At 38.0% G+C, this 13,655-nt stretch overlaps 3 protein-coding genes across 5 annotated transcripts in view; 2 read left to right on the top strand and 1 right to left on the bottom strand.

Moving 5' to 3' along the window:
• Positions 1–5,064, top strand: part of LOC122410055 (uncharacterized) — an 82,365-nt gene extending 77,301 nt beyond the window's left edge. For both annotated transcript variants that reach the window (XM_043418048.1, XM_043418047.1), the window contains exon 8: positions 3,240–5,064. In XM_043418048.1, coding sequence (XP_043273983.1) covers positions 3,240–3,413 — 174 coding nt within the window. In that variant the 3' untranslated portion in view covers positions 3,414–5,064. The remainder of the gene's footprint in view (positions 1–3,239) is intronic.
• A 117-nt stretch (positions 5,065–5,181) lies between these two features.
• Positions 5,182–9,788, top strand: LOC122410058 (F-box only protein 39-like). Of its 2 annotated transcripts, XM_043418071.1 has the most exons (7): positions 5,182–5,756; positions 6,274–6,506; positions 6,864–7,028; positions 7,384–7,610; positions 8,414–8,572; positions 9,239–9,403; positions 9,545–9,788. In XM_043418071.1, exons 1-7 carry the CDS (start codon positions 5,565–5,567, stop codon positions 9,694–9,696), a joined length of 1,293 nt encoding a protein of 430 aa, XP_043274006.1. In that variant the 5' UTR covers positions 5,182–5,564; the 3' UTR covers positions 9,697–9,788. The 2 variants fall into 2 exon arrangements, with proteins under 2 accessions (XP_043274006.1, XP_043274007.1); XM_043418072.1 differs by lacking the exon at positions 8,414–8,572.
• A 1,012-nt stretch (positions 9,789–10,800) lies between these two features.
• Positions 10,801–11,688, bottom strand: LOC122409651 (gastrula zinc finger protein XlCGF7.1-like). Its single transcript, XM_043417380.1, has one exon. It carries the CDS (start codon positions 11,686–11,688, stop codon positions 10,801–10,803), a length of 888 nt encoding a protein of 295 aa, XP_043273315.1.
• Between the last annotated feature and the right edge of the window lie 1,967 nt (positions 11,689–13,655).

Below are 13,655 nucleotides of genomic sequence, written 5' to 3'. Positions count from 1 at the left end.
GGCTAACTACGATACGAAGAAAGAGCTAAAATTCCGGTGTTTTCCACTTTGAAACGGCTTCTCAGAAAAGTGGGTGTAGTTATAACGAAGTAAAGCACCACGAGCGTCTAATCTCTTTCTCTCTTCCCTTCCCTCCGAGCTTCCTCTCCTTTTACTTTCTTTACTCGAGACAGACGGCGATGAACAAATGCGTCTCTCCGCGTCCTGTCAAGCGGATATTGTAAATAAAACTTTGGAGAAGCTGAGGTACAACGGCGGGTAGTTGTAGAAGTTGGTGTCGACCAGCTGAAGTACAAAAGCAACTAGTACGTGGGAGAAGGAGGAATGATGGGAGGCAACGCGATGGGTTTCCTCGGCCCCGTCGTTCACGCTGTCCGTGGAACACGAAACTTTTACCTCCTTGATGGACCTCGTCGCCGTTAATTAAATTTGGAATAGAATGAAGACGGAAAGAGGGGAGAACCGAAGCAAGGGAGATGACAGGACGGACGAACAGGGGGCGGAATGGGAGAGACGAAAAAAGAAAGAGATGAAGAGAAAGGGCGAGAGAGAAAGGGAAGTAATATAAAAAGAGCAATGCGTGAGAGAGCCGAGAAGTAAAGTACTACGTACGACTAGTTTTTACGATAGTCCGTGCAGTTTGGGATTTTCATTATCATCGGTAAAGTTCGAAGAACAGAGCAAATGGAGAATTACGTTAACCAGTGATTTCTCCCTGTCGTGCATGCCCTCCGATTTCAGGGTAATTTCATTTCGCTACTATTTTATTAGCCGGCGTTATTGCTGCTGTCAGTTCGTTAGTTGAGAAGTTTGAAGGTTTCTTGAAAATTTGGCCGTTTGTCCGAGGAGTTTATTGAGAGAGAGAGAGAGAGAGAGAGAGAGAGAGAGAGAGAGAGAGAGAGAGGGAAAAGTCAAAAACATTTTGATTTGTCTCCTTTTGCAGGAGTTTTTTTCTGGCAGCCTGTTTCTGTAATACTATCACGGAGGAGAAAATAAAAAATTGTTATCGGGGTTGAAAAAAGATGCCAAAAAACACGAATGTCACCGAGAAGAAGAAAAAAAAATCGATACGACGCGATACCGCGTTGGCATTGATATTGAAACGAAAATATAAAATGAAAAGGCGCGAAGAATAGCGGAAAAGAAAGGAGTGGAGGAACAATGGAGGGCTCGAAGTGAATTGAAACTGGAATGTACTGGCGCGTAACGTGTGTACATTGCTCATTGTGTAAAAGCGATAAAAGTATAGGAACAAGGCGCTTGGAAAAAAGTTTTTCGAGGCATAAAATCGCTAATTAGTCATGACGAGGAGTTCCGGTTTTCTGAAAAGAAAGGAAAAAACGTAAGTTACGAAAAAAGCACCTGGACCGAAGTGAAGCCCCGGAGGAGCGAGAGTATATACGAGAAGAGCAATTTCCGGATGCTCGTGGACGTTGCTTCTCTTCTACGAGAACGTGCACGGACTTGGATATAAAATCTAGCGTGCTCGAGCAAAAGTCCTCCTCCCTCGCTCGCTCCCTCTCTCGATTTCACTGCGGTCGCTCGTCTGTCTGAGGATCTAGCCGGATCGGAAGTGAGCGATGATCTTCGTCGACAGCGCGCGGTGCAGCTGGCGTGATCTCGCCTCTGATTGCAAAAGTTGTGAGGCCACCGAAGAGAACGAGTCTCTCGCTCGTGGTCTGCATGCTTCTCCGCAAGGCTTTTTTCCTTGGATGAGCTATAGAGGAAAGGTGCCTTATTTTCTTTGAGAGAGACACCGAGAGGTAGAATGATCGAGGGATGAAAAAAAGAACACGAATAAAGTGTATGATCAACGGGAAGAGGCGAGTGAAGAGAGACTGAGAAAAGCATAAAGGTAAGAAAGAAAAACGAGGAAAGAAATGAATAAATGAAAAAACAAACCGAAACAAACAGAATAAAATGAGAAAAAATGTATGAAAAAGTGAAAAAAATGTCAGAAACAAAAGGCTCGAAGCAAGAGATCCGACGCATCGCGCATTCGTCTGAACACGGAAGGAAGAAGAGCGGCTGATAAGAATTGAGGAAACGAGGGGGAAAAATAAAAAATGAAGGAAACTGGGGGAGAAAGAAGAAAAAATGCGAGTATGTAAAAAAGTATAGATTCGTGGATGTGACGTGCAATTCGCAGAGATGAGAGAAGAAGAGAATTTATTTATTTTTTTCCTTCACTCGTGCATCAGATTATAGCAGCCATCGAAGATTCCCTTATAAAAGCGAGCAGCCAAGCGTGGAGCAAAAGTTGGCCGAAACTTTTCACCGCGGTGTAGTATATTTCGTCGCGCGGGTACGGCAAAAGACGAAACTTTTATTTCTCAGTCTCGATCGCGTTAGCGTCTATCACGATTTTAATAGAAACTCGTCGAACAGTGTAAAACGCCGCAGTCTCGAGACTTCGCGAAGGGAATTTTCAATCCGTCTAAACTGAAAAAAGATGAGGGGAAAAAAGGAAATGGAATTATGTGTTTTTCATGTCGAGGCTCTTTCGTTTATAAACAAAATTTTCCAACACTATTTCCATTCGAACTATTTTTCATCTTTTATTCTTAACACCATTGCAAACTTGCGCGGGAATCATCGCAATAAACTTCCAAGTTTGACGTATACTGGAAACATTTGTCGTATAAAATTGGTTTGAAAGTACGCTCAGAGTTATTATAATATTCGTAACTTTAGCCTATTGAGAAACTTGTACAATGGCGGCTATTCTTTCGTTATAATTTCCACTCCCGTAGAGAGTCTATTATGGAAAACACCACGGGTAGAGAGAAATGAATGGAAAAGTCTTCACTAATTAAAACGTCAAGCTATCACCGCGACTAAATAATTTTTCCATCAAAAACTTAATTGCTAATCATGCATGGCTCTATTTCAACGTATTGCTCGTCAGAAAAAATTGTTGAATTGTAGTGCACGAAGAACTCGATTTCATTGCAAAATTGCCTCTCAAAATATCCCAGTCAAAAAATTTCCTCTCACCAAATCACAACTCGTGCAGAATCCCAACATCTCGTCTCCTAACTCGACTGCATAAAAGGATAAAAAGAACTGTGGATTTTATATGCGGAAATAAAATAAAATTGGTACCGTTATAAAAGTAGCATTTCGAGAAAAATATCTCTTTGAAACCGTCAAATTTTTAAAATTGACTTTCCAAAGAGAATAAACTTTGAATCTTTCCTCGAAAATCACCTAACGAGATTTATTTTTCCTTCCATAAGTTGCAGAAACGATCGGATGTGAGCGGAAATTCATCGATCACATTTGTCACGACCGAGACATCACGAGTTCCAGTAGAATCGTCCTCCGTGGATAACGAGATTTTGAAAAATCGTGCGGCAAGTATGACGATCCCCGAAAGTCAGACACACGGAAAGAAAAACGTGACGCAGTAACGCGGAGACATTTGTAAATGGATGCATCGTGAGAAAAAAGGACTTCAACGGAGAGCGGTTACTCGAACAAGAATTTATTCGTAAGGTCGTTGATGCGACGTGTAACAAAACAAAAAATATTCGTTATACATATATATATATAAAAAAAAAAAAAAATCAGTATACATATGTAAGCATATATATTTATATGTATAAACACATATAATATATATTGAGGATCCTTTGGACCAGCTAAAGCAAATAGAGTGTAAGAAGAATTACCGACCGATGCCCCTTCGAAAAACGTCTAACGACCACTTGTCTTAAACTTTTGTCACTAATTCAGTTTTACGTATTGCTACTGAATGTAACGTGTTCCAGAAGTCGAAGCTGATCTTCGAGCGTAACGAATGAATCACGAAATACTGATTATTAAAAAAGTTTTATCGAATTAATGAATCTCATAACTCATGATAAATATAAAAATAACTTAATTAACGGGCTACCCGAATAGAATATTCGTCAGGACTCTTTTAACTCGACATTTCGTAACTTGCCCTTTAAAGTTTGGCTGCGACTTCTGGCACACGTGGGATCTACCACGGATAAGAATAAAAAAAAGATATTGAGTTCGTACCATGAATACGATCGTGAGTGAGAGTCGGTTAGTGATTCGGATGAAAGGTATTTCACATCATATCGTTGTCCTCTCAGTGTCTAGAAACTCAGAAATGATTTTTTCATTTTATTCCAACGTCCGGCAATTTTAACGAAGTAATTTTTGTGCCAGATCTTGCGATCCACTTACACCATGCTACGATGAAACATTCGACATTTGAGAGTTATGGAATGGAAGAGAAGCGAGTGGCTCACTGTTCAACTCTTGGAGTGAGTTTTCATGGGAAAATCATATGCTGTGGCTCAGTCCGTCGTAAAGAGCACCCTATTATTACCGCATTTCAATATAACAAGATTTCATTTAGTTCAGTAAGCTTACGAATCGTAAACGTAATCGTTGTTTTATTTTCTTCAATTATCAACTAATCATCCCACTTTGAATAACAATGAGGGTGGACGAATGCAAAGAACTGTACAGAAGAAACAATGTCGATGAAAAAAAATCATCCAATTTATGTAACGAGAGGAAAAACTTTTCTTCATTCACCTACATAACGAACCTACGTGTATTCTAGTACGATGATTGTTATTTTAGGACAATTTTTTACCACTGTGTGACCCCATGTAATTATGTTGGAATTTCCGATTGCTAGCAAAGAGAAACGCACATGAAATGAAAACAGCTTACGAGCCTATTACTCCGTGCATGATTAAAGTAATATGGAAATTGAAAAAAAAAAAAAAAAAAAAAAAAAAAAACGTTAACACGAATGAATCCCAAGCGAAACGGTACGGCATGCAGTTACGTATAAAAATTATGTATCTATTATTGTACTGAGAGAATCGAAAAATATCTCGATGCCCATAAACCCAACGTTTCCCATTTATCGAGCCCTCCTAACTTGCGCCCCTCCCCCTGTTCAGTGACTTTAAATTACTATTGTAACTATATGATCAACGGTAGAGAGATAATTTGGTGGTTATGGTGTAGGATGTTTGAGAACAAACAGACGAAAATATTCATGAATAAATGTCATACGTTATGTAATATAAAGGGACGTTAATCATTTCATTGGTAATTGAGAAAAAATAGTTTCGAACGTGGGAGAACGTGCTCGCAATGGGAAATCAACCGAGAGAAAATGCTCGTGAAAAGTTCTACAATGTCGACGTTGAGCTCGTTCTATAAAAACGGAAACTCTCCAATTCGAAACTTCCTACAAAGCATTTGAAATGAAAAAGCGTGAAAGTTCTTTAAATCGTTTAGTTTTAATTGTTAAACGTCTTTAATTCAGGAATTCGAATGATTTCAAGTCCAAAAATATTTCGATAATTCTGCTGCGCAGAATGTCGACACCGTCGATGATTTTTGTCACAAAAAGAAAAAAAAAGAAGAAGAAGAAGCTGCGAGCACGATCGAAGCAGGCCTCGAAAGATTCGAGTTCGAGAAGATTTTTGATGACAGACGGAGCGATTTTGAACCATAACAACTGATCTGTGGTTTCGCGGTTAAGCCTTCGAAGAGATGAAGACGAGCCAAGCCGAGGCCGGGATATGTGGGATCAGCTACCGGAGCTGATACTGACGCAGATATTTGGCCATCTTGGTCGAAATGATCTCGCGGCCGTCGGTCAGGTTTGTCAGGCATGGAATCGCGCCCTGTCGTCTCCCGTTCTATGGCGTTCCGTCACTGTCCTTATAGATCGTGATCTTCGTGGGGAATTTCCCCTCGCCGGTAAATTAGCGGTTTGTATTTTTATCTTTCGTCCCAAAAACACTTTATTTCTGACCGTCATTCGACACAGAAAAAACTCACGTACGAATCGAGGGAACAGAGGTAATCTAATTGGGGAAAATGGTCGAATGCACTTTTTATATTGTTCAGAAGTAGCCCGGCTCGATCGAAAGTGCAAAAAAACAAACGTACAAGCGAGTCGATGAAAAATTCAACTACTCAACAGTCATGTTATCTGATGTCTCATGCTGGACAATATTTTTTTATAGAATCGTCTGAACCAAATGGACCGAGTGATTTTATTAAGAAATTTAATTGCAAAAATTGTTTTCGTGTAACTGACAAAAGTTGCAATGTCATTTATCATTTTTTATTTACACTGCACACATTGCAAAGGAATTTTCTAATTAAAACTAATTTCGTTGAAAGTGACCGGGGAGCGTTGCTGCATTTATCGACAACTTGGTTTGTTTATTTCTAAAAATAATTGCTGCTGTAGATTAAAATACTAAAAATGATTTATTCCAGACAAAATATGGACAACACATGAGAATCCTCGAGCTCGCCTGGTCAAGACCCTACGTGCTTCCCATTGAAACTCGATTAGCTCGCAACGTTCAGGCAGAAGCAGGGGTTGACTTTCTTGCAATCGTGAGGGACAAGGACGTACAGTTGAAGAAACTCGTTCTCACCGATTGGGTATTCAGCAGCAAGTGGGACAATCGTGGAAAACTACTCTATGCACTCGCCAATTTTCTCGGGTAGGTCAAGAGTCTTAGCTCGTTTCATATAGTTATACTCAATTATTCTCGAACACTTTGCGCCTCTTCGGTGTTATTGAATGGATCGATTGCAAGCGTTGAAATTCCTGGACGATTCAAGCTCCAACTTAGAATCGAATTAATATTCATAGCTCGTTCTCCTTTTCGCAGTCAGTCATTTTACTCGAACTATAACGCTCGGATATTCGTAAACAAGCAAATTACTGTGTGATTCGATGGAATTTTCGTCAAATTACTCGGGCTATATATGGAAAAATGACTTTTTTCAAACATTTTATTTTCAAACGACTTTTAAAAATTCATTTTTTTTTTCATGCTCTATGCAACGATTCACAGATCTCAGAAAAATCTCAAAAGCCTGAGTCTCCTGAACGCTAATCTCGGTGTGAGCGATGTTCTCCGCTTGCTTGGAGCAATTGCGAGGTCATGTGGTGATAGACTCGGATGTCTCGACCTTCGCGGAGCTTTTCGCGAGTGGCAAGCACCTCACAGCAATTCCAGGTTACTCAGTCCCGATAATCAATTATTTTGATGAAAAGGTCAAAACCATTCGAAACCAATAAATTTATTCCCACTCGAACCCGATTCAAATAGAGCTTCGATTGATCTCACCCAACGTCCATTTTATCTGAATAAAATTTCAATTTATTTTCACGTTGATTCGCTTCCATAATTCTTTCATTTCATTTCCAGATATTTAAAGTTGATTTTATAACGAAAGTTTCGTATTTTTTAATGTTATTCGAAATGATAAATTCAAAGCCATCAATGAGATTAAAATCGTATTTATGAAATGCAGTTATTGGCTTCGAAGAAGTACGTGATTTGGAATAATTCGATTAATATAACTTTGCAGATATCTGCGACTGCTCGGGAGACTTCACGCTTTGACTACGATTAGTCTCGACTATCCTGCGCTATCCGATCAAGCATTAAACGCTTTGGCCAGAGCTGCTTCGGGCGTTCTGAGAACATTGCATATATCTGTGAGAGATTCAGATTCTCGTCAACACACCCTTGACGACACAGCTTGGCACAATCTCGTGACAGCTTGTCCTCATCTCACGGTCTCTTACAGCATAGGTAACCATCTACTTAACACTCAATAAGCAAAGAGATAAAAGTTTCATTGAGTCAAGAACCCTTTCCTAACTTTTCGTTGTGTCTGCAGAGGAAAACACTATTTTATTCATTTCGTGCTGGAAACGACTCTAGAAATTATGACTGACACATTAATAATCTGGAGAAAAATGACAAATTTTACTAATTGTGAAGTTTTTATATGTGAAAATTCAATTTTGAAATATTTTCATTTGCACTTTACACAATAGGCTAACTGTGCGAAAACTCTCGTTATAGAATTATATCAAATTTATCCAACAATCAGTTTCATTAATATTGAAAATTCAAACGAAGATGCACGACTCTTTTTTGACAATTGAAATTTTTCTAGAACGATAAACTACTTTTCATTTTTTTGCTTACAATGATGAAAAGAAGAAAAATTTATTCATCAATTCTTCGTTCATTAAAATTGTTCTGTGATATAGTTTTGTGACTATTTTGAGAATTCTTTATAGTTTTTTCGAAGGTAAAAAGGCGATAACATCAAATTTGACTGATAATTATAACGTGAAAGCATAACAATATTTTTTCGTCCATAAAACATAAATTACCACCGAACCTCACAGTCATTATTTACAGTTTCATTATTTTTCTGGCACGAAAAATACTTTTCCTCTTGTTTCTTCAGGAGCCGCTGCCAATTATTTCGTCTCATGCGCTTTAATACAGCACAAATTGCAGTTTTTTTAAAACTTACCTTTTCTTTCCTCATTTTTAGTCTAGCATGCCAAAGAATCTTTTCTTTTTATTGTATTTTTCAGTCAATATCTCTCATTACGAGGATATGTGCTATCTACTGCTGCCTAGTGTTCCTTTGGCGAGTTTCCAGATGTTCAGTGGTCACGTATGGGATCAAAGTCGATCGAGAAACTTCAGAAGTACCGTCGGTCTGCTCATAGACCATTACACGAATACTCTTGGTACACTAACGACTATTTTTGTTCTTGATGTTATTTTACAACCCACGTTCGCGGTCTTCAAACACTCATTCAATACATTTCATGTGCGAAACCTCATTGTTTTTTCCAGTATTCCATTATTGTCACTAATGACTGATTCAAAGAAACAATGTACCATATTTTTTTGAAAAAATGATCAAAAAATACTTTTCGAGCTGGTAACCCACTAGTGAGAATCACTGAACGAATGGAATGTAAAATTCTTTAAGGAGGGTGGCTAGGGACGATACAATGTTGCCATGCTAAACCATGTAAAATACATTAAAAATTTCAAAATGATAAGAATTTAATAAAATTTGGTAAACATATTCTTTAGAGTTAAATTTGACAATACAAATTTTTTAAGATTTTTCTTCTGTACAGTTATCGAGTAATTGATCACTAAAGTTCACGTGTATAAGCATAGCGTTTCCATATATATAGGTATACATTCCGGGCATAAGAAATCTGCTTTAATGCGTAATTACTCGATAACTAAGCAGAAGAAAATTTTGAAAAAAAATTGTGTCTTCGCACTTGATGTTGAAGAACATTATCACCAAATTTGATCAATTTCTTATCAATTTGACGAACGTAGCCACCCTCCTTAAGTAGAATTTATGAAAAAATATATTCGAACGATTGCAGCCGAAGTGATGCTCCAATTGCGAAACAATCGGGAGCTTCTCGATGACCTTTTGATATCAATGGTGACACGATGCAAACACCTTGAAAGACTCCAGTACGATGGAATTCTACGAAGCCTCGATACACTGAAAGACGTTTTGCAGCTTCAATCGGAGTCCAAAACTCGTAAGCATTAAAAACAAGTTGAAAAAAAACTTCCAAAAACCATGTTTCTCGTCATTTGTTAGATAGAAAATAAAAATAGCAAATTATCTTGATATTTGTGTAACTCCAATTCTACAATATGAATTTTTTGGTTCTCCGCAGGCTTTCGAACGATACACGTGAAACCCCGTAATGCGAATGCTTTGAACCGAGCCATACTGCGCGAAATCAGCACTCAGTATGACAATAAAATGGTGGAGCAAGGCGTCGACTTTCGAATCGAGGATCCGGCTTCGTTCTTCGTTTTTTATTGATCAACGCACATGTTAATTCCAATGTAAAATTGTTGAGGAAAGAAATCCCTGTCTTGAGATACGATCGATTAAACGGAGTCGCTTGAACGGAAGGAATACAATTCAAGAATTATTCATGGTATAGAGATAAATATATATTTTTTTTAATATAAGATAAAAACGTAGTTATAACAATACTCGTGATTACTCATCGACTCGTCGAAATTTCGTCGATTTTTTTGCTTTATCTCTTTTTTTTTTCTTCACAAGCTTGTACTTTTTCAACGTAAAATTATCTGAGTACGAAGGTCCTCTGAATCGAGGCTCGAACAAATGAGTTATTCGAGCTTCAAACTGATTCACGTATAATTAATTATGGGATGACAAACAATCTCAAACATTTCACTCGTGCTGTGAATAGATAAAAGAACGTAATTCTCTTTGAAGAATCTTCAAACGTGGCTGAGGCTACCTTTGAGACTCGTCTCTATGTTTGAATAATGCTTGTACAAAAAATTCAGTAACAAGTCGTGAAACGATAAATTCCCCAACAATCATTTTCCTTAAGTAGAATGGAGTTAGTTTTTTTGGTACACGAAAATATGTTTGACAACATTTTTCGGACAGATCCGACTCTCCATTTACAAAGTTGTCGAAAAAATTTATTCGTTCGTCGTTTTCCTGATAAATCGTGATTTCGTCTGATAAAGAAAAACTGATTGGACGAAATTGAACAAATGATCGAATTCATTGAACTTCTGTCGAGGTTAAATCCTCAATGACTTTCTACCAGGTTTTTTTTTCAATTAATTTTGTTTCCCCACGAAATGTACTCTCTAAGATTGATCAGAAGACCCAACAACTAAAAGCGGGCAAAGCGGCTTGTGGATCTTAAGCACGAAGCCTCTTGGTTACGAACCCTTCGTTCATGATCCGGTGCGAATGACGTGCTGCTCAACGAGACTCCCATGGAACCGTAATCATCGCAAGAATTTGCCAATATTTTGTCATTTATTCATAATCTATACTTAAACAAACAAACACATTTCGTAAATAATGAAGGAATTGTCGTTGCGCTCTCTTCACGTCGATGGCAAATTGAGTTTTCTGAAAAAAAAAAAACGGTCATTCGGCAAAGTGAAGGCTCGTGATTTCATTGAGTTTGTTATTAGTATGTGTTTTTTGATGCTTTTTCAGGAAGCTCGACGTTACGAAAGCTTTGCCGCATTCGAGGCATTGATAAGGTCTCTCCTCGTTGTGGTAGCGCAAGTGAACAACGAGGGATGTTCTTTGAGTGAAGTCTTTGCCACATTGGTTACATCTATAGGGTTTTTCGCCGGTATGAACGCGTCGATGAATTCTGAGGCTTTCCTTCGTGCCAAAGTCCTTACCGCAGATATCACACTTCGCTATTTTCTCACCGGTGTGAATCCTCCTGTGAGCTTCGAGAGCTTTTTTGGACGAGACTCGAGCGCCACAAAAGTCGCATAGAAATAGCCTGGTCTTCGTTTTAGTCACAATGCCGTGTCGTCTTTTCATGTGATTTTTTAATAATCTCGCGTAAACGAAGCCCCGAGTACAGAGCTTGCAGTTGTACTTTAAAACTGTGATTTTTTCGTTGCCAATTTCGGCGTGATGAATTCTCACGTGAGCAGTTAAATTTTTTTTGTAACCATAAGTTCTCGAGCATATTTCACAGTGGTACATTTTCTTTTGAGTATGAACGCTCAGCATGTGATCCTCGTACTCGCTCTTCGATATAAAACCTTTGTTACGACAAAGCTCACAATTGTACGCGTAATCCTTGACATGGCGACGCCGATGGAACTCCAAATTGCTCTTTTGATTACAAGACCAACCGCAAATGTCGCATACAAATTTCTTTATCCCCGTATGTATGAGCTTGTGACGCTTTATATTGGATGCATTACGAAATGCTTTGCCGCATTCGTCGCAGTGGAAAGCACGCTCGATACCGTGAACGTTTTTCAAGTGCTCCGAGAGCTTCGTCATGTGGAAAAAACGACCGTTGCATTTACTACACTTGTGCGGAGCTCTTGACTTCTTTCCACCTCTCGATGCTCTCGCAGACCTGAAACTCATCAATTTTTCAACTTCAGAGTTTAGTTTCGCGAATTAATACACCGTGACATGTTACTCGATTATTTATGGACAGAGTATTCGCCAATAAAGACTCAAACGACATTTACAGGACACATCAAAAACGGAGCGTCTTTCAGAGTCAATTTTGAAATAAATTGTAGAGCGAAAAATTATAAAAATTTGTTCCACGCACAATGAAGAATGATCGAGGGAGACGATCGTAAAGAAAAGTGCTGCAAATTCTTGTCTTACAATTCGCGTGGAAAAAAATACCTAAAAATTGAATCCCATTTTTACCATTTTTATATCAATTTTCAAGGTTTCATCAACTGTGATATCGAAACTATTGAGCGCCGATCAATACTACATTCATTTTAAACACAAAATCTTTGTTTCCTACATGTTTAAATTATTAGCCAACGGAAAAAACTGCGAGTTCTGCGATCGCTGTTTGTATCAGCTGTTTCCCATAAATCAAACGAGAATTAGAGCATCAATTTTCATGGCTTCGCATTCATCTAGTTTTTCAAAACCGAGCCGGAAGACTCGATTTATTTCCTCTACACGGTTGTTCAAGAATCAAAAAATGTATCCAAAAAGATTAAAACGAATTTTGGGAGCTTCATGTTTTTTTTTTTTTTTTAAATTAAGGAAAATGAAAAGTATTCGAGAATCATTTTGCTGTCGATCTTGCAAACTAGGCAACTGTCTCAAGACGAGGAAAAATTGGAGTTAGGTTATGACTGGTCCCAAAATATATATATGCTGAACGCGAACTGGTTTTTTTAAGGTTTTCCAAATCTTACCATATCCTTTGTAGCTCTCGTGAGTAATTTCAGCGACACCCTGTGAAATCCGCATGCGTTCAGAAAATACGTGAAGTATTCTCTTACTTCTGAATAACTCTATCGTTTTTTTAGTTTCTCTCTGAATTTATGATGAAAAATAGGGAAAAAGCCAAGTGAAGTATAGACCGGCGCTTTAATGATTCGAACCACTTGTAAACGTTTCTTCAACTCCGCGCAACAAAATTTTTAATAAATATGTACACGTACCTATATTTGCGAGGGCGGTAAATAATTGTAAGTACTGCAGTGATTCAGCAGTGCCATAAATCTAATTACGAAAAAAGCTGCCGAGAACTCTGCGTCAGAAGTGCTAGACGAAAATCATTATTTTCCACCGAAATATTCGTTTTTGTTCTTTATTTTCATCATCATAACATTCATAAACAAATAAACTCATATAAATTTTCTTAGGCCCTCAAAACAAATGTAATTCTATCTATACAGCTCAACCCCTTCGCTGGTGTGTGGATTGAGAGTAAGAGATTTGTGGTGGACTAAAATACCACAAAAAAATATTATGAAATTTGTAAAGTCTATTCGCACCATTCTCTGTGGTACTACTGGAGACGAAAAAACATGAAAAGTTTTTCATAATTGAGGCGAAAAGTTATCGCTGACGCTAGCACGTTTGCCATGGAAAATCACTCGTTAAGCAATAAATAAAGCTCCGAAGATTATTTGATCTCCCCAGTTGCACGCGTTTTTATAGCCTTGAATGAAAAAAAAAAAAAAAAAAAAAAAAATATTCCAGCAACAAAAGGGTTATAAGAAAATAGGGAAAAACGAAAATAAAAGAAAACAAAGAGAAGAATGTTGACGATCAATGATGATTTTGAAAACGCAAGGATTCATTTGGTTTTTGATTGTGTATGTTTAGAACTTCGTTATTTGGTCAAACCACCTGAGGGAGCATCCCAGTGAAGGGGTTAACAACAAGCACGACTTTTAATCTATAAATTGACGTCTCTCTGAAACAAATAAATAAAAGTAATTAAGGGGCCAATTTAATTATTTCTTCTTAGAGGCATG

This window comes from Venturia canescens, chromosome 4 (assembly GCF_019457755.1).
Source record: "Venturia canescens isolate UGA chromosome 4, ASM1945775v1, whole genome shotgun sequence".
In the NCBI taxonomy this organism is placed as follows: Eukaryota; Metazoa; Arthropoda; class Insecta; order Hymenoptera; family Ichneumonidae; genus Venturia; species Venturia canescens.
This window is presented reverse-complemented; position numbering and strand designations above follow the sequence as displayed.

Coding starts and splice junctions, on each gene's coding strand:
- LOC122410058 (XM_043418071.1), top strand. CDS start 5,565: ATGTGGGATCAGCTACCGGAGCTGATACTGACGCAGATATTTGGCCAT. Junction 8,573..9,238: donor CCATTACACGAATACTCTTG/GTACACTAACGA, acceptor GAACGATTGCAG/CCGAAGTGATGCTCCAATTG. Junction 9,404..9,544: donor TCAATCGGAGTCCAAAACTC/GTAAGCATTAAA, acceptor GGTTCTCCGCAG/GCTTTCGAACGATACACGTG.
- LOC122409651 (XM_043417380.1), bottom strand. CDS start 11,688: ATGACGAAGCTCTCGGAGCACTTGAAAAACGTTCACGGTATCGAGCGT.